At 36.9% G+C, this 26,526-nt stretch overlaps 1 protein-coding gene across 1 annotated transcript in view; it reads right to left on the bottom strand.

Moving 5' to 3' along the window:
• PIK3C3 (phosphatidylinositol 3-kinase catalytic subunit type 3) overlaps positions 1 to 26,526 on the bottom strand; it is a 164,489-nt gene that overhangs the window by 11,841 nt on the left and 126,122 nt on the right. Inside the window, exons 21-22 of the mRNA XM_043443924.1 lie at positions 25,075 to 25,149; positions 5,011 to 5,179 (exon numbers count right to left, since the gene is read on the bottom strand). Of these exons, the coding sequence (XP_043299859.1) occupies positions 5,011 to 5,179; positions 25,075 to 25,149 (244 nt within the window). The remainder of the gene's footprint in view (positions 1 to 5,010; positions 5,180 to 25,074; positions 25,150 to 26,526) is intronic.

Genomic DNA, 26,526 nt, shown 5'->3' with positions numbered 1-26,526 from the left:
AGGAACCGAACCTGGGTCTCCCACATTGCAGGCAGATTCTTTACCATCGGAGCTACCTGGAAACCACCCCCCACACACATACGGGAGAAGGCAATGGCACCCCACTCCAGTACTCTTGCCTGGAAAATCCCATGGACGGAGGAGCCTGGTAGGCTGCAGTCCATAGGGTCTCGAAGAGTCGGACACAACTGAGCGACTTCACTTTCACTTTTCACTTTTATGCATTGGAGAAGGAAATGGCAACCCACTCCAGTGTTCTTGCCTGGAGAATCCCAGGGATGGGGTCGCACAGAGTCGGACATGACTGGAGTGACTTAGCAGTAGCATGTGTAAATATATATATATACACATATATATACACACACACATATATAGCATATATAAACATATATACACACACACACAAAGTTGTGGTCAACTGTGTCAAAGCTTCAAAGAAGCAAACGTGGCCACTGGATTTGCTATAGGTAACTGTTTATTTTGATAAAATTAGTTTCAATAGCAGAGCAGGACTGGAAGACTTACTGGAGAATGCTGAGGAAGAAAGGAGGCAAGTAAGTGGAGGCAGTGAGAACTTCTAAAAATAGATGTACTGAGAAGGAGAGTGAAGCAGCGGGGCAGTGGTACAACGTTAGCAATACCCTGGTCTTCTCGCCACTACTAGTGGAAACCAGTGGCACTCACCTAGCTGTGGCAGTTAAGAGGGATTATAGTTTGTGGCTGTAAATTTCAATGGGGGAAGGAGGAAAGTGAGAATTAAAGTATATTATATACAGTGGTAGGGTAATGAGACTGAAGTTGAAGACATGGAAGAATGAAAAGAGCTGTAAGGATAGACGGTGTGCTGGTCAGACAGTGAAAAGCACTGGATCAAGATTTTGAAGGGCTAACTTGACTCTTAATGAGAGGGAGTGGCCAAGGTTGGCTTTACAAGAGAACAAGGCCCTGTGAGGCCAGGTCACGGGTGGACCATTCATGCAGATGTTGAAGTCACAGCCGCAGGCCTGAATAAGACAACAATGAAAGTTTACAGTGGAGGAGAAAGACAGGGAAATAGGCAGTTGATGGTCAGCAGTAAGTAATTTAGCTGGTTTCATGGCATGCATCTATGCTTTTGTTAAGAAGGCCAGCAAAGAAAGGTTCAGAAACGGCATTTTGGAGCAGGAAGGCACCAAGAGCTTTAGGCTCTGTGGTTTGCAGGAAATGGATACAGCAGAGGGTCCATGGAGAAGGCTGTCAGGACTGCAAGGCACCAGGACCTTCTTTAAGCTCTGCGGTTTGTAGGAAAGGGGTACAGAGGAGGGTCCATGGAGAAGGCTGTAAGGACTGCAGTGTCAGTAGGATACAACTGCTACGCATTAGGTTACGAAAACAATGATACTCTTTCAGCGAATCCTTAATAATTCATGCTCTGCTTTGTTGACTATATAGGACTTTCCCCAGTCTTGCCATAGGGGAATCTCAGGAATCTACCACAGGGTAACTCAAGGAGAGGAATGCAGGGCTCAGTTTTGAAAGGGATATTTCAGAGGTTCTCAAACCTGGCTGCCCATTAAATTCACCTGGGAAGTTTCTTTAAAAATACCAATGCCTGGGCCAAATCCCAGGCTGACTGAACCTGATGGGCTGCAACTGTTTTGGTCTCCCCTCCCCAACAAAGATCCCTGGTTATTCTCATGCACAGCCAGGATCTATGTTAAAATGTTTGCCTTTATTATAGCCCAATGTGTGTTCTTTTTGTAAAAGGCACATATTAGTGTTTCTGGATTATCTGTTGGTATAAATGTAACTGGGCTTCCCAGGTGCTCAGTGGTAAAGAATCTGCCTGCCAGTACAGGAGACACAAGAGATGTGTGTTCAATCCCTGGGTCAGGAAAAACCCTGGAGTAGGAAATGGCAAGCCATTCCAGTATTCTTGCCTAGAAAATTCCATGGACAGAGGAGCCTGGTGGGCTACAGTCATGGGATTGCAAAGAGTTGGACAGGACTGAACACACACATACATAGAGAAATGAAACCACCCATGCTCCTATTATTATGGCAAAGGGAAACAATTTAAATAAATATAAAATGGATTATTTTCTAAGAAGCTTAAACATCCAGTTACTTTGTGGATTATTTGTCACTACATTTCAACTGTATTAATCTTTTACATCTGTTGCCATTAACCTACATTTTCTATTTAAAACAGAACCACTGACACCAAACAGAAATTAAACATTAGTTATTCAAATCCTATCCAGAAAAACAGATTTAAGGTTACTAAAAATCTTTAAAAGCATTATCAAAAGAAAATGTAAGGTTAAGGTTAAAAAACGAGGGTGAGAAAAGTGCAAAACCAAGTCTGGACAAAGATGTAAGGATGGATGTGATATAAAGAAGATTTTGATAAAGGAGCAGGTTAAGCACAGTGTTCAAGGAAAATATACTCTTTCTCTTACCCATGTTTATACCAATCATCAAGTTACTCATTGACTATACAAAGATGGTCTAGATTTTCCAGTAAAAATCTTCAATACTAAGAATAAAAATCATTAACTACATCAAGTGAGGTTCTTATAGTGTTTCAGAAGTCTGCTTCCCCTACAATTTATCCATTTTGCATGCAGTGAATATCAGAGTAGAATTCTATAAAAATATTTCTTTAATAAGTGTACCACTTCCAGGAGGGAGAAAAAAATGAGGTTAACAATGATAAGTAGTGTGATACACAGATTCACTATTTGGTGACTTAAGACATCTTCTAAGACAGTATGAGAACTTTGCTTGCTATGGCAAAATGCATTCCTAACTTCAGTATTTTTACTGAAAAGTTTAGGCTGTCTTTGTATCACCAGCATCTAGCATGGTGTTTGGCATATACATGGATTAAGAGAAGTTTATGTTTTCCTTCAATACTTAACATTTACATTATGTTTCAGCATTACTATTGTTGCCCTAAGAGTATTCAAAAACTAAAATTTCCAATTCATTATTGGTATAACAATGCATTTTGTTACATGAAAATCATACCATAAAATGTGTTCTGGCATCTGTATAACTATAACCATTCATAACTTAGTTCAAATGAGATTGCTTGGTTTATGTGGTCCGTAATTTATTCAATGATTTCTTATTGATTAGGAATCAACAAAAACCATGAAAAGAACAAGAACAAGGTTGACACCCTAATAATAAGTGTGTCAAATATTCTGTAAACAAACTTTCGGCTATCTGGCTAATTCTTATGTCCTGAAGGAAATTTTTACTAACAGAAGCATATTCTAAAATACAACATTAAAAAATAAATGTTGACAAAAATATTAAGGCCCAGCTAATTTCAACAGTGAAATTCCTGAAAATAAAAAAAATTAAAACTATGTTCATGAAGACTTAACATAAAGTGAGGAAGATGAGTCTTCATGATTTTCCTTAGTAGTGAGAAAGTTAACTTTGGCTCTGCACAAACAATATGCCTCTATTTTCTCATTTGGCTGAATTGCTACTAATCCATTATCAGCGATAGTTTATAAAGCTCGTTGTTTTCTTTCTGCTTTCAATAAGGTAGAGCACCTTTGACATTTCTCTAGTTATCATTTCATATTATCTTGTCTGTCTCCTCACTGAGATTGCCAAACTTTCATCTAGCTATGCCTATTTTAAATTAAAAATTCCAGGTATTAAAGTGGAACTTTCATCTCTGAAAGTGCTTCTGCATCATCAGGCACTGATCTTCTCATTATTCTTTCAGCATTTCTAGAAAGTAAAACTGAGCCACTCTCCCACCCAAAGGATAATAACATGGCTGTCTGTAAAACGCACACTAAAATCTGTAACAGCAGTAGAGCCTGAGTTAGCGGTGAAGGCCTAGTGAGCCACCGCGAAGATGAAACTCATTAATACAGGCCAGCCACTTGCCCGGGACCAGTAGTGTCGATATTACCCGGGAACATGGCTTCACCCAAGATATGAGGCAGGAATTTTCACACAAATATTGACGGTTTTTATTCAACACACATATTCTGAGTGTCCACAGACTGAAGTTACAGACAGAAAAGACAGCGCCCACATGCACAGGTAACTCATTTCTACTGGTTTTACGTTCACTGGAAGAGAATACAGGTGGTCTCCTGAGCTGGGATTTTTCTGGTGGACTAAGAATATTCATTGTGCATTAGTTAGGTTAAAAATGGATTTAGGGTTAAAAATGGATTTAGGGTCAAATGATCCATTATTTTTGACTAATCATCAGAGCCAAGTCCTGAATGTAACAAACATGACTTTTAATTTATCTTTTTCCTGATGATACATGATGTTCAATCCTAAGTAAATTTGGATGAAGGAAGCAGAGACATAGAGGCCTTGGAAAAAAAAGGACAGAGAACAAAATCACCAGCTTTTTTTTTTAAAGAAGAATGACTGATGTGGTACTAAAGAGAGACAAAAGCATATGTAACATTTATTCAATTGTTTAACAGACCTCAGAATGCTCCCCAAGAACAACTAAAACTAAGGCTGATAAAGGTGTTAAAGAATAAAAATTATCTGACTAATTATTCCAAGTGAGCTAAATGGTTCATTCTTGTGTAATGCCAACCTCCCTGGGGTTTGGTGGGATTTAGCAGTCAGTTAATTAGTGAGAAAGCAAGAAATCGTCTTTTTCCTTTGAAATCAGACTGCTTATCAAAACAGTCATCAAATACACATTAACAAATATTGCTGCCTATGTCATTCTGAGAAAGAATGATGCTAAAAAGTGTATTGCTGTTGTTTTAGTCTCTAAGTCATGTCCAACTCTCCTGCGACCCCATGGACCATAGCTTTCCAGGCTCCTCTGTCCATGGGATTTCCCAGGCAAGAATACTTCATTCTCCAGAGGTTCTTCCCAGCCCAGGGATTGAACCCACATCTCCTGCGTTGGCAGGAGGATTCTTTACCACGGAACCAGCAGGGAATACACTTAAACAAATATCTTTCTTGCTCTGTAAAATGAATTTACCAAAATTCTCTATGTCAAGCAAATCAACCTACCTTCGAAGGTGGAGAAAAGCTGTGTAACACTGTTTCCGGAACTCTTGGTACTGCTCACTCTGTGTGCCTCCCATTCCTTCCACCATTTCTTTATTCAGCTTCATTGGAGGAGGAAGAGGCTTTGGGTCCCGACCCAAAATATATCCAAAGTCTATGTGGAAGAGTTTGCCTGGATGTTGATAAGAAACTCATTTGTTTCCAGAATCATATGTATCTCACAATTGGTAAAGCAGTGTCTCTTCATAAAGAATATTAGTTCATGATGAAGTCCATTAAATTGATACTGTAACTCCATACTTAGGAGTAGCCTTCAGAGTATATTTTAGCTCCTTGCAGCTCACATTCATTCAGATGAAACTATACTTAAAATCCCAGGGTAATACTTTAAAATTAAAATCTTACTTTTAGATTTCCAGAATCAAAAATGGCTAAAGCCTGGACAACTGTCAAAAGTATTAGTAGAAATTAATATACTGTAGCAAATTTCTTAGCTAAAGGAGGATCATTTTTTTAAGTATTCTTGAGATAAATAGTTCCCTTTAAGTTATCACTATTCTCCCGACCATCAAAAACATTTCCCAAATTTCAAATTATATTGTTAGCTTTATTTGAACCATTTACAATTAACTGTGTCACTTATTAGCTGCAAACTAGGAAACCACATAGTATTCACCTCTGTCAAGGGCTGAACACAGCTAAAGTGCCCATGAAGAGAAACCCTTGAGCAGTCATATAACTCATAGGTCAGATATTTAAGAACGTCACTGATGATTCACTTTGGATAATGATTCACCACTGAATTCATAAACCATCTTTAATTTACAAGTAGGTCTGAGTAGGCACACTAAAAAACTAAAAGTAACCCCTCGGATTCTATAATCTAAGTAACTACTAAGGCAGGGATTTAGGCCTGTTCTGTATGTTGCTGTTTCCCCAACCTCAGAATAGTTTCTAGCATATAGTAAGCACTCATTGTTGAATGAAGACACTAATTCATTTAAAAAGCCAACTGAAAACCTCCCTAGTGCAACATGCCCACTTTTATTTATCCTGTAATGCATTCTGACCTGTTTTATGTGGAAACCTTTCTTCCATCATGCATTTGAGAAAGTCAGATTTCTTTCCCTCAATGGCACAAGCTAAAAACTTTCCTTCTTGAGATGCATGTAATGAATTTTTACATACTTCAGCCATCTTGAAAAATATTTTTAGATAGTGATTCTATCCAGTTAAAATGTTAAGCTTACCCTTCTGTCTATTGCCTTTCTCTGAGCATTGTCACTATTATCTGAGAACTTTATACACAGTCATTAGATCACTGTTGGAAACATAAAGATGGGCACAGAACTGACACAAGTTGTGGTAACAAACTCTCAGGAAACAGTGATCCACTGGCAGGCTCTCTGAGTCAGGGTATACAGGCCCTTTAGTAAAACACTTCACATCTCCCTTGATCATGTACGTGACCCTGATAGAGTTGCTTACTTAACCTTTCTAAGCCTTACATTCTAGCCTACAAAACAGGTTAATACTAATAACTATCTCCTGGCAGAATGAAAAGAGATAATATAGCTAATACTTAACACAGTACTTGGTACAGAGTCATCACTCTAAATCCTAAATACTGAATTTTGTTCAAAAATAAACACTAATATTTATTTTTATTAATATATATATTAATATATTTTAAAGACATTTAGAATGTCCCTGATACCTGATATCACAACTGCCAGCAATTAGTATAAGTGAAAGAAAAGAAAGTGAAGTCGCTCAGTTGTGTCCAATTCTTTGCGACCCCATGGACTGTAGACCACCAGGCTCCTCCATCCATGGAATTTTCTAGGCAAGAGTACTGGAGTGGGTCGCCATTTCCTTCTCCAGGGGATCTTCCCAACATAGGGATCAAACCTGGGTCTCCTGCATTGAGGGCAGATGCTTTACCATCTAAGCCATCAAAGGGTAAGCAATCTTATTTTCTGCAACTCTTTTGGGTATTTTTCTTACAAAGAAAAACTAAATAATACATTAAACTAGAATATAACATTATTCTAGTTTATTAGTTTAATGGTGAATACTACTACTACTACTAATAAATAATAGTTTAATAATACATTAAACTAAACAATACATTAAACTCTGAAAAGGAGAAAGAACTTCAAAGCTGCCAACACAAGGTAATAAAAAAGTTCAAATTTTAGGCAATAATAATATTAAATTTAAGTAAAGTTCAAGATAGATACTAGCACTATTTTCCCACAACACTAAAGAAAACTATACTGCATATTATTTGGAATTGACTGAAGCTATACTAAATATGGGGCATGGAATTCATAGGCAAAAAGAAACAACAGCTTAAAAATGAACGCTCATAGTGACAAGTAACCAGAGATTTAAACATTATCATACCATGGCTACAGAAAGAGTAGTCATTGTCCAGGAAGAAGAAATTATCTTCTATTTTCCTAGGTTCTCTGGCTGGTCTAAGACTTATAATGATATGAGACATATTAAGAGGTGAAAGGAGCTTCACAGGTGGTGCAGTGGAAAGATTCTGCCTGCCAATGCAGGAGACACAAGAGACACGGGCTTGAACCCCGGGTCAGAAAGATGTCCTGAAGTAGGAAATGACAACTGCTTCAGTATCGTTGCTTGGAAAATATCGTGGACAGAGGAGCCTGTTGGGCTACACAGTCCATGAGGTCACCAAGAGTCAGGCATCACTGAGCATGTGCACACACACACACACACACACACATGAAAGGGATCCAGAAAAACTAAGTAACTCCCCAAAAGGGATGAAACCCTCACCCTAAATACCATCTTTAGCTAAAGACAAAGGAGGATGTTGGGGTAGGGTTGACACTTCAGATGTGAGGAAGGCAAGGAAATGGAAAAGCAAATGTTAGGAAAACAAACATTTGCTAGGCCTTGCAGAGACAACGGGACACAGAGTGGACTCTAAATCTCCAAGAGTTTCACCCATCACACCTAACTGTATTCTTTGCAGATATTTCTGGTGAATGGTCTATTCTTGGTATAGGCACTGTATCTAAATTTTTCAGGGAGTTAGGGGTAAGGTCAAACATGCTTCCAGGGGCTTTTAGGAATTGACTGTTTTCAGCTTGAAATGCCAGAAACATTTTGGGGTGGCAAATCTGGTTTCCCTGTGCTAGCATTAATGTAACTGTTGCATTGAAAACCAGTTTTTCCACTTATCGAAATTATTTCATTATTTTTTTAAAAAGATACACCAGGCTTAAAATATTGTTAAAATCAGAGGGCTAGTTAAAGTCTTATAGAGGAGGCACAACTTTTCACTCTAAAATATCTTTTTGGCATGAAGATTATTTTTGAGCTGAAACCAGTCAAAGCTCAAAAGGAAGAAACTTTGACCTTCTCCAAAGCTGCCTAAAAAAAATGTTAGTTAGAGGATCTGTTCCAGGAAGGGACCTATTCACCATAGACTAATCATAGTATGAATTATGTGCCTAGACAGGGAGGAACCTGGTGAAGTTTGTTAAAAATTCCTCTTTGTGTCCCATTCATTGTCTCTGCGTGGCGTTAGCAATTATTTATTTACCAAACATTTGCTTTTCTACCTCCATGTCAATTGTCTTCCTCCCCTTTGATATCTCAAACCACTATCCCCAACATCCTCTTTTGTCTTTAGCTGAGGATGGTATATTGGGTGAGGACCTCAGTCATTTTGGTGAGTTATTCACATTTTTTTTCTGGGTCTCTCCCATATACACACTAGTAAACTTTAGTTTTTCTTCTGTAACTCTGTCAATAATCCCATGTCATTTTAGTTCTTAAACCAACCAGAAGAAACCAGGAGGGCAGAGAAAAATTTCTTCCTTCCCAAGAGTCTCATAAGAATTTTTTAAATGAGTGTTTCTAGTATAGTAAATGGTGGAGGTGAGATGAGAAGGAATTCTAACTAGATATAGATAGCAAGAAGCCTGTAGAGAACCAAAAGTGGTTTTGTCTCCCCACCCCAAAAAACAAAGGCAATTATAGGTTAGCAAAGTGTTTTCTGTTAGTCTCACCAGTCTGTCTAAATCAGCATGCATTTGGTAAGCTCCTACCTTACCTATTTCTATCAAAACACTTTAGGCTGAGGTGTATACTGAAGTTATTTGTTCACTCATCCTTCTCAACAACACTCAACTTTTAATGAACCATTAAGAGTGTTACAATCAAGAACCTTGTTTCATTCATTTTTACTATAATCCTGAAACCTAGGGTAATATCTAGCACACAGGAGCATACAATGTGTCTATTTTCATTTATTTTAACTGACATCTCAATTTCACATTTAGAGCTTAGGCAACTTTTAAAAAAGGTACTAATGTGAGACATTTCCTTCTAGAAACCCAAGAGCCCTTACAGAATTTGTCGTGACTTGGGTCTTTATTTCCATGAGGATCTATACTGGAATTAAGGAAGGCAGAGTCTGGATCACCCGGTGCTACCTTGTGACTTAATACCGTCCTATGATTTCAGTGTTTTTGACTGAGCTGGTATCAAACAGCAAGAGTACTTTCAGTGTTGCAGGCTAATACAACAGAAGCAGAGTACCCTGAAAACTGTATTACAGCACCCCGAGTAAAGAGAGGTTATGAAGCAGTTTTGACAAAACATGATTCTTTGGAGGAGGGAATGGCAAACCAGCCCGGTACACTTGCCGTGAGAAACTCACGAACTGTTCAAAAGGCTAAAAAGATATGACACAAAAGATGAGTCTCCCAGGTCAGAAGGTGTCCAGTATGTTACTGGGAAAGAGCCGAGGAGAATTACCAACAGCCCCGGAAGGAATGAAGTGGCTGGGAAAAAGCAGAGATGACACTCAGCTGTGGATGTGTCTGGTGATGAAAGTAAAACCCGATGCTGCAAAGAACAGTATTGCATAAGAATCTGGAATAGGTCCATGAATTAAGGGAAACTGGACATGGTCAACCAGGAGATGGTAAGAATAAACACCGACATCGTAGGAATCAGAGAACTAAAATGGATGGGAATGGGAGGATTTAATTCAGATGACCATGATATCTACTACTATGGGTAAGAATCCTGTAGAAGAAACGGAATAGCCCTCATAGTCAACAAGAAAGTCTGAAATGCAGCACTTGGGTACATCCTCAAAAATGACAGAATGATCTCTGTTCGTTTCTGAGGTAAGACATTCAACATCACAGTAATCCAAGTCTATGCCCCTACCACCGATGCCAAAGCAGCTGAAGCTGATCAGTTCTGTGAAGACTCTGAAGACCTCCTAGAACTAACACCTAAAAAAGATCTGCTATTCATTATAGAGGATTTGAATGCAAAAGTAGCAAGTCAAGAGATATCTGGAGTAACAGGAAAGTTTGGCCTTGGAGTACAAAATGAAGCAAAGGATAACTGAATTCTGGCAAGAGAATGCACTAGTCATAGCAAATAACCTTTTTCACCACAAGAGATGACTTTACATATGGACATCACCAAATGGTCAACGCTGAAATCAAACTGATTACGTTCTTTACAAAGATGATGAAGCTGTATACAGTTAGCAAAAACAAGACCTAGAGCTGACTGTGGCTCAGATCATCAGCTTCTCATAGCAAAATTCAGGCTTAAGCTAAAGAAAATTAGGAAAAACACTAGGCCAGCCAGGAATGACTCAAATCAAATCCCGTATGAATTCACAGTAGAGGTAACAAATAGGTTCAAGGGACTAGATTTAGTTAACAGTGTGCCTGAAGAACTATGGACAGAGGTCCGTAATACTGTGCAGGAGGAGGCAAACAAAACCATCCCAAAGAAGAAGAAAAGCAAGACAGCAACGTGGTTATCTGAGGAGGCTTTACAAACAGTAGAAGAATGAAGAGGAGGGAAAAGCAAGGGAGAGAGGGAAAGGTATATCCAATCAAATGCAGCTATTTCAATCTAGCTATCCCAAAGAACAGCTAGAAGAGAAAAGAAGGCCTTCTTCCACGGACAGTGCTTAATAACAGGAGAAAAAAATGAAAAGGTGAAAGACTAGAGATCTCTTCAGGAAAACTGGAAACATCAAGGGAGCATTCTGACCAAAGATGGGCACAATAAAGGGTAAAAATGGTAGAGACCTGGTAGATGCTGAAGAGATCAAGAAGAGATGGAAAGAATACACAGAAGAACTGTATAAAAAATATCTTAAAGAACTGGATTACTACAATGGTGTGGTTAGTCACCCAGAGCCAGACATTCTGGAATGCGAAGTTAAGTGGGCCTTAAGAAGCACTGCTGTTTATAAAGCTAGTGGATGTGATGAAATTCCAGCAGAACTATCTAAATCCCTAAAGGATGATGCCACCAAGGTTTTGCATTCATTATGTCAGCAAATCTGGAAAAGCCAACAGTGGCAACAGGAAAAGGTCAATCCTCATCCCAATTCCCAAGAAGAATGTGCTTACCATGGGACAACTGCACTCATCTCCCATGCTAGTAAGGTCATGCTTAAAATACTGCATGCTAGGCTTTAGCATTAGGCAAACCAAGAACTTCCAGATGTCCAAGCTAGGTTTAGAAAAGGAAGAGGAACTAGAGATCAAACTGCCAACATTTGCTGGATTATAGAGAAGGGAAGAGAATTTCAGAAAAACATCTATCTCTGTTTCATCGACTAAGCTAAAGCCTTTGACTGTGTGGATCATGACAAACTGTGGGAAACTCTAAGAGAGATGGGAATACCAGACCATCTTACCTGTCTTCTGAGAAACCTATATGTGGTCAAGAAGCAACAGTTAGAACCCTGTATGGAACACCTGATTGGTTTAAGGTCAAGAAAGGAGTAGGACAGGGCTGTCTGCTGTCACTCTGTTTAACCTATATGTTGAGCACATCATGAGAAATGCTGGGCTGGATGAGTTACAAGCTGGAATCAAGATAGCAGGAGAAACATTAACAACCTCAGATATTCAGATATGCAGATGATATCACTTTAATGGCAGAAAGCAAAGAACTGAAGAGCCTCTTGATGAGGGTGAAGGAGCAGAGCAAAAGAGCCTCTTAAGATTAAATATTAAAAAAAAAAACTAAGATCATGGCATCCAGTTCCATTACTTCATGGCAAACAGAAGGGAAAAAGGTGGAAGTAGTGACAGATTTCCTTTACTTGGGCTCCAAAATCACTGCAGATGGTGACTGCAGCCATGAAATCAGAAGACGATCGCTTCTTGGCAGGAAACCGAGACAATATGTTGAAAAGCAGAGACATTACTCTGCTGACAAAGGTCCGTATACTCAAGGCTACAGTCTTCCTAGAGGTCATGTACAATTCTAAGAGATGGACCATAACAAGGCAGAAAGGCAAAGAATTGATGCCTTTGAACTGTGGTGCTGGAGAAGACTACTGAAAGTCCCTTGGACAACAAGGAGATCAAACCAGTCAATCTTAAGGGATATCAACCCTGAATAGTTACTAGAAGGACTGATGCTGAAGCTGAAGCCCCAGTATTTTGGCCATCCGATGAGATCACAGTACTTGTTGGAAAAGTCCCTGATGCTGGGAAAGATTGTGGGCAGAAAGAGAAGAGGGCTTCAGAGGATGAGATGGCTGGATGGCATCACCAGTGCAATGAACATGAACTTGGGCAAACTTCAGGAGATGGTGAGGAACAGGGAGGCCTGGTGTGCTGTGGTCCATGGCGTCGCAAAGAGCGGGACATGACTGGGTAACTGAACAACAACATGAAGTAGTTCAAGTAAAGTACTATAAGAATATGTGCACAGGCTGCGACATTAACAGCATTCTAAACTGCAACTCACACTGTATCATCGGTATCTTCACACTAGCAAGTGGCAATTTAGTTTCAGTATTCCTGTCTGTCATATTAATACTGCTGGATTAAATTTTGCTAGTTTGTAACATCATTTAACCTACAAATCTGTTTTTATTTTATAGTTATGTATTAATATGAGTAGATGCATAATAAGTTAATATCAGACTTTATGTTGTACATATTTAAGATCATAAACTGTAATATGTCAACACAGGGGATTTCATTTGTTTAAAATAGTTTTATGTATTACTTATGATTGAAAAACACCTTTTCAGAATTTCAAAATGGGATTCAGGAGGTTTCTAAATACAATGAAATTAATACTTTCAGAAGTTCACAGACCAACAATTTCCCAAGGGAAGTCCATGATTCCAAAAAGATGAGAAATTGGTTTGGAAATAAGTAATTTGAAAATATGATACTCACTGGGAATACAACATCTCCTAATCTCTGAACGTTCAAGGGAGTATGCAATCATTGATTTTCCCATGATTTGGTGAAAAGTTTATGATCAATTTCTGTTAAAGGTTTCACTGCTTTCAACTAAACATGTATCCTCTGTTCAACTAAGCTAAGATCTTCATTTTCTGCTTTATTCTTATCCTGGAATTCCCACTTATTATCTACTTTGTTAGACAAATCCCATTCTACCCTTCACATGGTAAAGAAATGAGAAGCTTAGAATATAATAGGTACAGATAATCCTTTCTTAGTTTTATTTAATCATTTAATGTCTTGTTATCGATATAATTCTGACTGAAACCCACCACTTGAGTAGAAAGCCTATCTTAAGAACCTCTGATTCAAAATTGCTTCCCTTAATAAATCATTTATCAAATGGTATCAATCATCACATGTAGTTTATTTAATGGGCTCAATGCTTTTAATAGGAAACTTAGTCCCACTTTTCTTCATTTCGTTGTCAGGCGTTACTGGAATTTCAACGTCAACTTGCATCACTGCCTGCAAATGAAGAGTATATTTCTATCCTTCTTGTAAGAAAATTCTCAAAGAACAAGATTAATAATTATAAGGCATAAAAGAGTCAATATCTAGCTATGAAACTATTACTATGCATTCCAAGTTCAAAGAGGAATGTATTTTGAAAAGAGTTTATCAATGTTTTAAGAAAATTCATCTTCATACCAAACAGAATGGCTTTTTAAAGTTAATATCTGTAAATTAAAATTTTAGGAAATTTTAAAATGCACTTAATGAAATTTAAGAAAATATTTAAAAAATTCAAGGAGTGTGTCTTATTCAAATCTATGATGTTAAATAGTCAAGGGGCAAAGTGTACATAAAACAAACTTAATGTTCACTGTAACTACCTTATTTTGTCCCTGACTGGAAGAGAATAAGAGGTGTTAATTAAATTTTCCTGTTATTTGCATTTCTAATTCTTTGTGACCACATGGATTGAAGCCTGCCAGGCTTCTCTGTCCATGGAATTCTCCAGGCAAGAATACTGGAGTGGATTGCCATTTCCTTCTCCAGGGATCTTCCTGACATAGGGATCGAACCCGGGTTTCCTGCACTGCAGGCAGATTCTTTACCATCTGAGCCACCAGGGAAGTCTATTTGCATTAGTGACATGGAAGTATTTTTAAAATTGTAGGTGAAGACAATTTTTTGGATTAAAGAGATTATATACTGCTGAAATTAATAGTATATAGTGTAGAGTTTTTCTTAATTTTCCTTTTGCCTGTTTAATAATTAAATGGAACCAATCTCAAAACTGTACTTATTGTTTTTTATACCTCTGCTTATTCTTTCTACTTGAATCTCTCATGTTCTCTGTAACACTCCACTTCATCAATGGACAGATCATCCAGACAGAAAATCAATAAGGATAGAGCCTTAAATGAAACGTTAGACAAGACCAACTTAATTGATATTTAATTGGTATTTAAAGAGCATTCCATCCAAGAGCATAATATACACTCTTCTCAAGTGCACATGGAACATTGTCCAGGATTAACCTCGGTCTGGGCAACAAGGCGAGCCTTGGTAAAATTAAGAAAACTGAAATCTTAGCACCTTTTCCAATCACAATGCTATGAGATTAGAAATAAACTACAAGAAAAACTGAAGAAATCAAAGAGGAAATCAAATACCTAGAGACAAATGAAAATGAAAAGCACATCAATTCAAAACCTATAGAATACAGCAAAAGCAATTCTAAGGGGGATGTTTACAATGATACAATCTTCCCTCAGGAAACAAGAAATACCTCAAATAAACAACCTAACCTTACACCTAAAGCAACCAGAGAAAGAATAATAAACAGAACCAAAGTTAGCAGAAGGAAAGAAATCACAAAGATCAGAGTGGAAATAAATGAAACAGAGACCAAAAAATAAAATAATAATAATAATTCAAAGATCAACAAAACTAAAATATGGTTCTTAGAAAAGATAAACAAAAGTGATAAACCGTTAGCCAAAGGATCATAAAAGACTCTTACAAGCAACTATAAGAGCAACAAGTATGCAACAACATGTATGCCAAGTGGACAACCTGGGAAAAAATGGACAGATTTTTAGAAAGGTACATTCTCCCAAGACTGAACCAGGAAGAAATAGAAAATATGAAGAGACCAATCACTGCACTGAAATTGAAACTGTGATTTAAAAACTCCCAACAAACAAAAGTCCAGGATCTGATGACTTCACAAGCAAATTCCAAGAAGAGCTAACAATAATCCTTCTGAAACTGTTAAAAAAAATTGCAGAGGAAAGAAAACTATCAAACTCATTCCGTGAGGCCATCATCACCTTGACACAGAAACCAAAGATATCACAAAAAAAGGATAATCACAGGGCAAAATCACTGATGAACCCAGATGCAGAAATCCTCAACAAAATACTAGGAATCTGAATCCAACAATACATTAAAAGAATCATACACCATGAACAGTGGGATTTAACCCAAGGAGTCAAGGATTTTTTCACTTTCTGCAAATCAGTGTGATAAACCACATCAAAAATTGAAGGAAAAAAAAAAATGATCATTTTAATAGATGCAGGAAAAGGTTTTGACAAAACTCAGCAACTATTTATGATAAAAGTTCTCCAGAAACTGAGCATGGAGTGTACATACCTCAACATAATAAAGGCCATATACAACAAATCTACAGCTAACATCATACTCAAAAGTGAAAAGCTGAAAACATTTCCTCTAAGATCAGGACCAAGACAAGGATATCCACTTTCACCACTTTTACTCAACATAATTTTGGATATCTTAGCCACAGCAATCAGAGAAGAAAAAGAAATAAAAGGAATCCAAATTGGAAAACAAAAAGTCACTGTTTGCAGATGACGTGATACTATACACAGAAAATCCTAAAGATGCTACCAAAAGCTACTAGACCTCATCAATGAATTTGGTGAAGTTGCAGGATCAAAATTAGAGCACAGAAATATGCTATATCTCTATATACTAAAAATGAAAGATTAGAAAGAAATTAAAGAAACAACCACATTCAGTATTGCATCAAAAAGTATAAGATACCTAGGAATAAACCTACCCAATGAGACAAAAGAACTGTACTCTGAAAACTGTAAGATGAAAGAAAGATGTAACTGAAAGAAACTGAAGATGACACAAACAGATGGAAAGGTATACCATGTTCTTGGATTTGGAGAATCAATATTGTCAAAATGACTATATTACACAAGGCAATCTACAAAGGTATTTTTCACAGAACTAGAAAAAAAATTTTAAATTTGTGTGGAGACACAAAAGACCCTGAAGAGCCAAAGCAACTTTAAGAAAGAAAAATGAAGTTGGAGGAATCAGGCTCCCTGGCTTCAGACTCTACAGCAAAGCTACAGTCATCAAAATAGTATGAATCTGGCACAAAAACAGAAATGTAGATCAACGAACAGGATAGAAAGCCCAGAGATAAACCCACACATCCACACATCTCTAGGCAACTTGTCTTTGACAAAGGAGGAAGAATATACAATGGAGAAAAGACAGTCTCTTCAATAAACTGGAAAAACCAGATAGCTATGTGTAAAAAAAAAAAAGAAAGAAATTAGAACATTCTTTAACAACATATACAAAATGAACTCAAGATGGGTTAAAAACCTAAATTCAAGACCAGACAGTATAAAGCCTGTAGAAGAAAACATAGGCAAAACACTCTGTGACATAAATCACAGTAATAGAAATCTAATTAAGCTCAAAGGCTTTTGTACAGCAAAGGAAATCAGAGAAGACAAAAAGATAAGCCACAGAATGGGAGAAAATAGCTGCAAATAATGCAATCAACAATTGATTAGTCTCCAAAAATTACAAACAGCTCATAGGGCTAAATATCATAAAAACAACCCAATCAAAAAATGGGCAAAAGACCTAAATAGACATTTCTCCAAAGAAGACATACAGATGCCAAGAGGCACATGAAAAGTTATTCAACCCTGCTGTTTAATAGAGAAATAAAAATAAAACCTATAATGAGATATTGCCTCACACCAGTCAAAAGGGCCATCATCAAAATCCACAGACAATAAATGCTGGAGAGGGTATAGAGAGAAGGGAACCCCTCTACACTGTTGGTAGGAATGTAAATTGGTACAGCCACTATGGAGAACAGTATGAAGTTTCTTTAAAAAAAACAAAAATAGAGCTACCATGTGACCCAGAAATCCTATTCCTGGGCATATATCTGGAGAAAAACATGATTTGAAAGGACACATGCACCCTGATGCTCACTGCAGGACTGTTTACAGTCGCCAAGACAAGGAAGCAACCTAAATGTTTATCAACAGAGGAAGGGATAAAGAAGAGTGGCACATATATACAAAGGAATAATACTCAGCTGTTAAAAATGAAATAATGCCATTTGCAGCATCATGGATGGACCTAGAGACTGTCATGCTGAGTGAAGTCAGTCAAGAGAGAGAAAGAGAAATATTTTATGATATCCTTTATATGCAGAATCCAAAAAAAAAAGATAAAAATGAACTTATTTACAAAACAGAAACAGACTCACAGACTAGAGAATGAACTTATGGTTACAGGGGGGAAAGCTGGGAGAAGGGATAGCTGGGGAATTTGGGATGGACAGGAACAAAGTCCTGTATTTAAAATGGATAACCAACAAGAACTTAACTGTATAGCACAAGGGACTGTGCTCAATATTATGTGGCAGCCTGGATGAGAGGGGAGACTGGGAAAGAATGGATACGTGTGTATGGCTGAGTCCTTCTGCTGTCCACCTGAAACTATCACAACACTGTGAATTGGCTATACTCCAATATAAAATAAAAAGTTTTAAAAACCTGAAAAAATGGATTTTAAAAAGGAAGAAGAATCTTAATAACCATTTCAGATACTGATAGTTTTCTTTGCTACTAAGACAAATTCTCAGGCCCTATCATATCTAAGCCTGGGGACCAGCACTCTGTATTTTAACTGGCTCTCCTGATGATTCTAATACACTCAAAAGCTTGAGGATTTCTGATCTACTTTATGACGAGGAGTACAACTCTCGGCTTCAGTTAGGTCATTGTGGAGGGGACAATCGTCTAAATGACGATTCAGACCAATGGCTATAGTTTCCTTGTGCTGTTCAACTACATCATCTTAAAAACTGACACTTTTTTTGGGTTCTAGGGGTTACTATGAAAATAATTTTTTAATATTTTCATTTATGAAACTTCAAATTCTTTAAAATACACCAAAATGTAATCTCTCCTCAAGTTATTCATTTTGAAGCAAAACAATGTCTACGCAGCATTAAGGAACATATAATCTGATAAAACTTACATTAAAATAGTTAATACCCTAATCTATAGTTTTACTTCAGTGACATGAATTAAGGTTTGTCATATAATAGGTGATCCAAAAGGAAGTAGACTGACTTTCCTCCACAATCTGACTTCAAATTTCTCCAACCAGACTATATATTACCTGAAAAGCCATGGCTTACTTCAGCTTTGGGGTATTTTATTGGACTGCATATTTTTCTCTATTTGCATCCCATACAAATTCAACATATTCTTAAAGGCCCCATCTAAATTACTCTTTCCATGAAGTAATCTCTGTCTCCTTAGGCACAATGAATATAGCCCTCTATTACTTTTTATTACCTCTATGAGAAAAAACAACGTTCTTCTCAAAAAAACTTAAAAAAAAAAAAAAAAGGCAGCTTTAAGGAAACTATTAACATTTTCCTTATGACAGGTTTCAGTAAACAAAAAGACTTACTTCCTGACACTGAATATTTAAGAAACTTTCAAAAGATCAGATTTTAAATAATGTTAAAAAGAAAACTATTCTCATGAGGACAAGTTCTCACTATTTAAACATCTAAAGTAATGATCAGTAAAGACTAAAAAAGTATTTATGGATAAAAAGAGAAGGTCTTATGTGCTTCGCTCTCTTCTGTATATATCAACTGAGAAATACAAATCAAACTGGTAAATAATAGTATGTCCACAGTCTATAGTGAAAATAAGTTTTGACAGGATATAGATTTTTCTGTAACCCACAGATAGATAAAAAATGATATGAAAAAAACTAGTTTATTTATTTCTTTTCAAAGCATTTACTGGGTGTCTACTATGCACAAAACTTTATTTATACTCCCTTCTCTCATGTTCCAAAGAATAAACAAACACATTAAGAAAATAAGTCTGTAGTTTTAGATTTTACAGTATGCTTAATCCTCCAAACTGAATAACAAGTACAAACAACTGAGAAAGCATTACCATTTGAATAGTAACTAAGTTTATTCTACTTAAGAAGATTTTGAATATCATGAATTCACGATATCCTGAAAATATGTCCTGAAAAAAAGTATGATGTCCTGAAAAAAAATAAAACAAATAATATTTATTTTTAAAATAAAATAAATCTTCCCATGGGTTGGGAAGATCCCCTGGAGAAGGAAAAGGCTACTCACTACAGTATTCTGGGCTGGAAAACTGGGGTCGCAAAGAGTCGGACACGACTGAGCGACTTTCACCTTAAAACACTGAAAGGATAGCATTAAATCATCAATCAAACTTTTTCTTTTAAAAAGCTTCCTATATTATTAAAATAATGAGCCTCTCAAAAGAGAATTCAGAGAGTGGTAACTTGAAGGTGTTTGGGTTCTGGAGTAGAAAAAAAAAAAATTAGAAATACATTGCTTTCTTCTCTCTAAAATTATGATTCCAAATAACAGCTATATAAGTCAAAAAAGGAAGGCATTTTTATTTTCTGGTGGTGAAATAAACAAAACATAATAGTTAGCCCAAAAGGAATGCTTACTAGGTACTCAGTACCATACAAAATTCTACCATATTAAATCATTCAACTCTCACACCAGGAGAGAGATTCTATTGTTATACACTGGGATGAGACTGAGACACAGGTAGACAGCATGCTGTCATCCAATGGTGGAGGGACAATTTTAATTCAAAGAATCTGACTTCAGAGCCTGACATATTAACTCCTACAATGACATATTAGCCCCTACAGTCCATGCAGTTGCACATGATAAGTCAAACATGACTGAGCAACATTCATTATATATACGACAGAGCTTAAATTGTGTGTGTGTGTGTGTTAGTCACTCAGTCGTGTCCGACTCTGACCCCATGGACTGTAGCCCACCAGGCTTCTCTGTCCATGGGATTCTCCAGGCAAGAATACTGGTGTGGGTTGTCATTTCCTTCCTTAGGGGATCTTCCCAACCCAGGGATCGAACCCAGGTCTCCAGCATTTCAGGCAGATTCTTTACTGTTTGAGCCACGAGGGAAGCTCTACTCAAACTATAACATACGTAATTAACATAACTTGAAACTGCTTTGAAATATGGACTGTTAGTAAAAAACGACTAGAGACACAAACATTTTAAAATAAATCATTATAAACGTCAGGAAGCTGAGGTATGTATTATACTTCCATTTGTCTTGATATAACTTGTTTTTCCTTGCATAATCCAATTTCATTCAATCTAAACGCCAGAACTGAAAATATTTATCCCAGTGAGGAAGATTTAAAATGCTTGCTGTTTGATATAAATGGATGAAATAATTAGAGAGATTAAGAAGAAATAACTTAGAGAAATACTGTTTTTTTTTGTTTTTTTGTGTGTGTAATTTTATTTATTTATTTTTTAAAATTTCCCTTCATTTTTATTTATTTATTTTTTTTGAAGTAATTAGCCTCCAACTAATAAAGAAAAAAAGAAAAAAAGAGAAATAACTGTTTTAAAAGAAGCAGACATGCCTCCTACCCAGCACATTTTAAGGTAAGCTTTTTTCTTCAAAAACAACATTTAGAGCACCCTCTAGTGGAAAACTGGTGACAAGAACTTTAAAATCTGTTACTGAAATTTTACAATTCAGTTTCCACAAAACAAGTATCTATGCTACTGCTGCTAAGTCGCTCCAGTCATGTCCGACTCTGTGCGACCCCATAAGACGGCAGCCCACCAGGCTGCCCCGTCCCTGGGATTCTCCAGGCAAGAACACTGGAGTGGGCTGCCATTTCCTTCTCCAACGCATGCGTGCATGGTAAGTCGCTTCAGTCATGTCTGACTCTGTGCGACCCCATAGACGGCAGCCCTCCAGGCTCCTCTGTCCACAGGATTCTCTAGGCAAGAATCCTGGAGTGGGCTGCCATTTCCTTCTCCGCAAGTATCTATGACCTGGGCCAAAAAAGTATATTAGGTAGATCTTTCTTTCTAAATTTTAACTCTTATAAAGTATCCCCATCAATACACATAGACACACACAAGACAGAACAGTTCTCAAAGTCCAACAGAAAAAGCCCTCTTATTTATCAGTTTCTAAAAGAAGAGACGTAAGATCTGTGAATCCCCAGCACCTAGAACAACACCTAAATATTATAGATATATTGCTACTCTATACATTAAAGAATTCCACTGTGGTTATAAAATGAATACAATATAAAAACAAATGTAATTATTTTTGCAGTTTGATTCTGTGGTTAAAAAATTCAACTGAAAACAAAGAGAGCTAAAAAACAACACAGGCAAAACATTTTCCAAATTATTATTTTTTTCCAAACACAGCATAACATTTTAAAAATATACTTTACTAAAGGAATAAATTTGGCAAGAACCTCCAACCTCCAATTCAATTTGGTTACATCCCTTCAGGCTTTGATTATTAAAGGGATTGTATGGCCCAAAGATTGCTCAAACTACTGCACAATTGCACTCATCTCACATGCTAGTAAAGTAATGTTCAAAATTCTCCAAGTCAGGCTTCAGCAATACGTGAACCGAGAACTTCCAGATGTTCAAGCTGGTTCTAGAAAAGGCAGAGGAACCAGATATCAAATTGCCAATATCCGCTGGATCATAGAAAAAGCAAGAGAGTTCCAGAAAAACATCTATTTCTGCTTTACTGACTATGCCAAAGCCTTTGACTGTATGGATCACAATAAACTGTGGAAAATTCTGAAAGAGAGGGAATACCAGACCACCTGACCCGTCTCTTGAGAAACCTATATGCAGGTCAGGAAGCAACAGTTAGAACTGGACATGGAACAACAGACTGGTTCCAAATAGGAAAAGGAGTACATCAACGCTGTATACTGTCACCCTGCTTATTTAACTTATATGCAGAGTACATCATGAGAAACGCTGGGCTGGAAGAAGCACAAGCTGGAATCAAGATTGCCAGAAGAGATATCAATTAACCTCAGATATGCAGATGACACCACCCTTATGGCAAGAAGTGAAGAGGAACTAAAAAGCCTCTTGATGAAAGTGAAAGAGGAGAGTGAAAAAGTTGGCTTAAAGCTTATCATTCAGAAAACTAAGATCATGGCATCTGGTCCCATCACTTCATGGGAAATAGACAGGGAAAACAGTGGAAACAGTGGCTGACTTTATTTTTTTGGGCTCCAAAATCACTGCAGATGGTGATTACAGCCATGAAATTGAAAGATGCTTACTCCTTGGAAGGAAAGTTATGACCAACCTAGACAGCATATTAAAAAGCAGAGACATTACTTTGTCAACAAAGGTCTGTCTAGTCAAGGCTATGGTTTTTCCAGTGGTCATGTATGGATGTGAGAGTTGGACTGTGAAGAAAGCTGAGCGCCAAAAAGTTGATGCTTTTGAACTGTGGTGTTGGAGAAGACTCTTGAGAGTCCCTTGGACTGCAAGGAGATCCAACCAGTTCATCCTAAAGGAGATCAGTCCAGGGTGTTCATTGGAAGGACTGATGCTAAAGCTGAAACTCCAGTTCTTTGGCCACCTCATGCAGAGAGTTGACTCATTGGAAAAGACCCTGATGTTGGGAGGGATTGGGGGCAGGAGGAGAAGGGGATGACAGAGGATGAGATGGCTGAATGGCATCACCAACTCGATGGACATGAGTTTGAGTAAACTCCGGGAGTTGGTGATGGACAGGGAGGCCTGGCGTGCTGAGATTCATGGGGTCGCAAAGATTCCGACACAACTGAGTGACTGAACCGAACTGATCTGATGGCATTGATACAGACATAGTTCCACATGCAAATTTTACCAGATAATTTTTCACACTAAAGATTTAATGTTGAATATATAAAATTTCAGATTACATGAATAACACAGTTATTACACTAGCAATTAGTGAGGCTACACTGGATGTTAAATTCTTGGCATGAAAATTTGGAGAAATACTAATAGATAATATCATTACTTGAGAGACTATTTTAAGGGTACTTTAAAATCTATTTTCTATGAAGGGCTGAAAAAACTTGTATCGTATGGCATAGGGAAGAAAAAGCTCTATAGAAGAAAAGAAATATTTATTCATTAATTCAACAATTTATCAAAGATTTTAGCTGAATGTTGTTCAAGGCTCTGGAGGCACACCGAATGGACAAGGTCCTTGTTCTCAGGGAACTTACATCCTGAATGGGAGAGGATAATGTTAAGAAGTCAACAAGCTCCATGACAGTTAGGACTTCTGTCTCTCTTGTTTGGTATCCCCAGCATCTAGAACAACACCTAAAATATAGTAGGTGCTTAATAAATACTTGTTGAATTATATTTGAAAAAAAAAGATAACTTAAGCTAGTGATAAGTGCTGCAAAGAAAACAAAACAGAGTAAGTAGAGAGCAATGGAGAAGGGTGGGGTGGCAGGTATACATTATTTCAGACTGAAGAGTTAGAAAAGGCTATTCTAAAAAGATGCCATTCAAACTTAAGCTTAGTAACCAAAGTCTTGCAAAGATCTGACAGAAGAGCTTCCCAGTAAGAATGAAACAAGAGCACTGGCTCAACACAGGAGTGATTTCACATTCAGACATTCAAACTGGTTGGGCAAGCCACAATGGCTACATTAAAGAGTTCGTATTTTAATCAGTTTGGGCAAAAGATACTGGTGGTTGCAAATGAGGTTGAAGCAGTGGAAATGAAGAGAGGGGTTAACTTCATTACCCATTTTAGTGAGCAGTAGATACAATCTGATAATATGTTTAATATGTGAAATGAAGTCAATAATGGAATTAAAAATAACTTCCAACTCTGGGGCTTAAACAACTGAGTAGAGGATGTTCCTATTTATTAAGATGGGAAAATCAAGCAAGGGACAGATTATTAGGCAGGTACTGGAAGAAGAAAACTTTTACAACTAGCTGTATATTTAGGATTTCAAGTAAATAGCTAGTGAAATGGACTGAAATAGAGTAAGTTTGGAAGTTGTTTGCACAGAGAAGGTGTTTAAAGCACTGGGCCAAGGAGCTATTAGGAAGAAGGAGGATGAGAACAGTTATTCCAAATACCTCCAAGGGGAAAAGGTAAAGAATTAAAGATGGAGGTTAAATGTATGGTAAAAACCACTACAATATTGTAAAATAATTAGCCTCCAACTAATAAAAATAAATGAAAAAAATAAAATAAAAAAAAAAAAGACGGAGGTTAATGTGACTTCAGTGTTGACTTAGTGTTGACTGATATTGTGACTTATCGGTGTTGTTTGATAAGAGAAAGAATATTTAAACACTCTAAAACTAGAGCTGCACAGTAATAAACTGGACTACTTGCAGACAATATGGGCTTTCTACTAGAGGAGGCACTTCAAGAAGTAAAGGCTATCTGATCATCTGCAGGATTTCTACTATAGCAATTCTTAAAAAGTATAGGCGATTCCTTTATATGTTCTTAACAGTACCATATAAAGGGACTTCTAAGACTACAATTTATATTCATTTAGGCAACTTATTTTATTATGAAGTAGATTTCACAGCAAAAATCATTGGCATATAAAATGTATATCTTCTAATAGTCATTATTACCTGTTTTTGTCAGCAAAAGATTATCCAGGTGCCTGTCTCCTACTCCAAGAATATATGTAATCACGCAATATCCAGCTGCAATAACAGTTCAAAAACAAAAAGCAAAAGAATTGTGAAAAACACATGCAAACCAGGTTATACATACAACTGAATACAAAAGCAGTTTGAGTTAATTTAACTTTAAACTGATTACTACTCTTTTCAATTTCTTACCTAAATTTTCAAATAAAATGTGTAATCTTTGATTCTGAGGCAGTTATCACTTGAAACTCAAATTGTTATTTGCATCAGAAAAAATATCGTGAATAATTCCTTCAAATTGTTAAAAAGTCACTTTAACCAAAGTTAAGTGAGATTTTAGAAACCTTAATTATAACATGTGTCTATCATTTCTCATTTCTAACTGGATATATGTCAAGAATGACAGTGAAAAAAGGGTCGTGGAAAACTACATAATGAAGTTAATGATACCATAACCATCTTATCTACACAATGACAAAAGTAAAAGTAAAATTAAAACAAATTTTAGAGAAATAATCTTGAAGTGCTAGCAGACACAAAAACGAATGAATTCACTTGAGTTGTAAAAACATGTATGAAGTTCATAGCATAATCCTCTAAATTTAGAAAAATTACATAAGCAGGACCAGTCATTGTCTCATTTTTTTCTTTCTCTTATAAAATCTGGAAACATGGCACATGTTGAAAATGCTCAAAAAACTTAAGCAAATAACATCTGTTTGAAGCTGAATTTTTTCTGCTCTGTTTCTCTCATTAATAACCTAACAATAAATACAATTTGCAAATACACGTATGACTATGCCAGTATTTACAAACATATTTATTTCAGTCACTATGGAAAATAAAAATCAGACCACTTGTTAATAACAGCATTAATCCTGTCTAAATTCAGTTAATATTATTAATGTTCATTTGATACACGTTCTGAAGGCCATACCAGAAGTCCAAAAATGACTTAAGCAATGACATTACCATTAGATCAATCTTCAATTATTAGGTTGGTACAAAAGTAATAGCAGTTTTGGACCCTTAATTTTAAATCATTATACCTAGGCTCAAACACATCTTTATTCATCAAAATAGAACTGTTATAATCAACATGTTTTTAGCAACGAGAAGTAAGTTGGTTTATTCCCAGAGTACAAAAATCTGTGCTTTGGGATTTGATGAACTCTTGGAAAGCATTATCTGCATCCTGCTGATTGCAGAGATGTTTTCCTTGCAGAGTTGTCAAGATGCTTGAAGAAGTGGTAGTCAGTTGGAGAGAGGTCAGGTGAATATGGCGGATGAGGCAAAACTTCATAGCCCAATTTGTTCAACTTTTGAAGCACTGGGTTCTGAGATGTGCAGTTGGGCGTTTTCATGAGAACTGGGCCCATGCTATCGACCAATGATGGTTGCAGGCATTACAGTTTTTGGTGTATCTCATCA

The sequence above is a fragment of the Cervus canadensis genome, chromosome 23 (assembly GCF_019320065.1).
Source record: "Cervus canadensis isolate Bull #8, Minnesota chromosome 23, ASM1932006v1, whole genome shotgun sequence".
In the NCBI taxonomy this organism is placed as follows: domain Eukaryota; kingdom Metazoa; phylum Chordata; class Mammalia; order Artiodactyla; family Cervidae; genus Cervus; species Cervus canadensis.
This window is presented reverse-complemented; position numbering and strand designations above follow the sequence as displayed.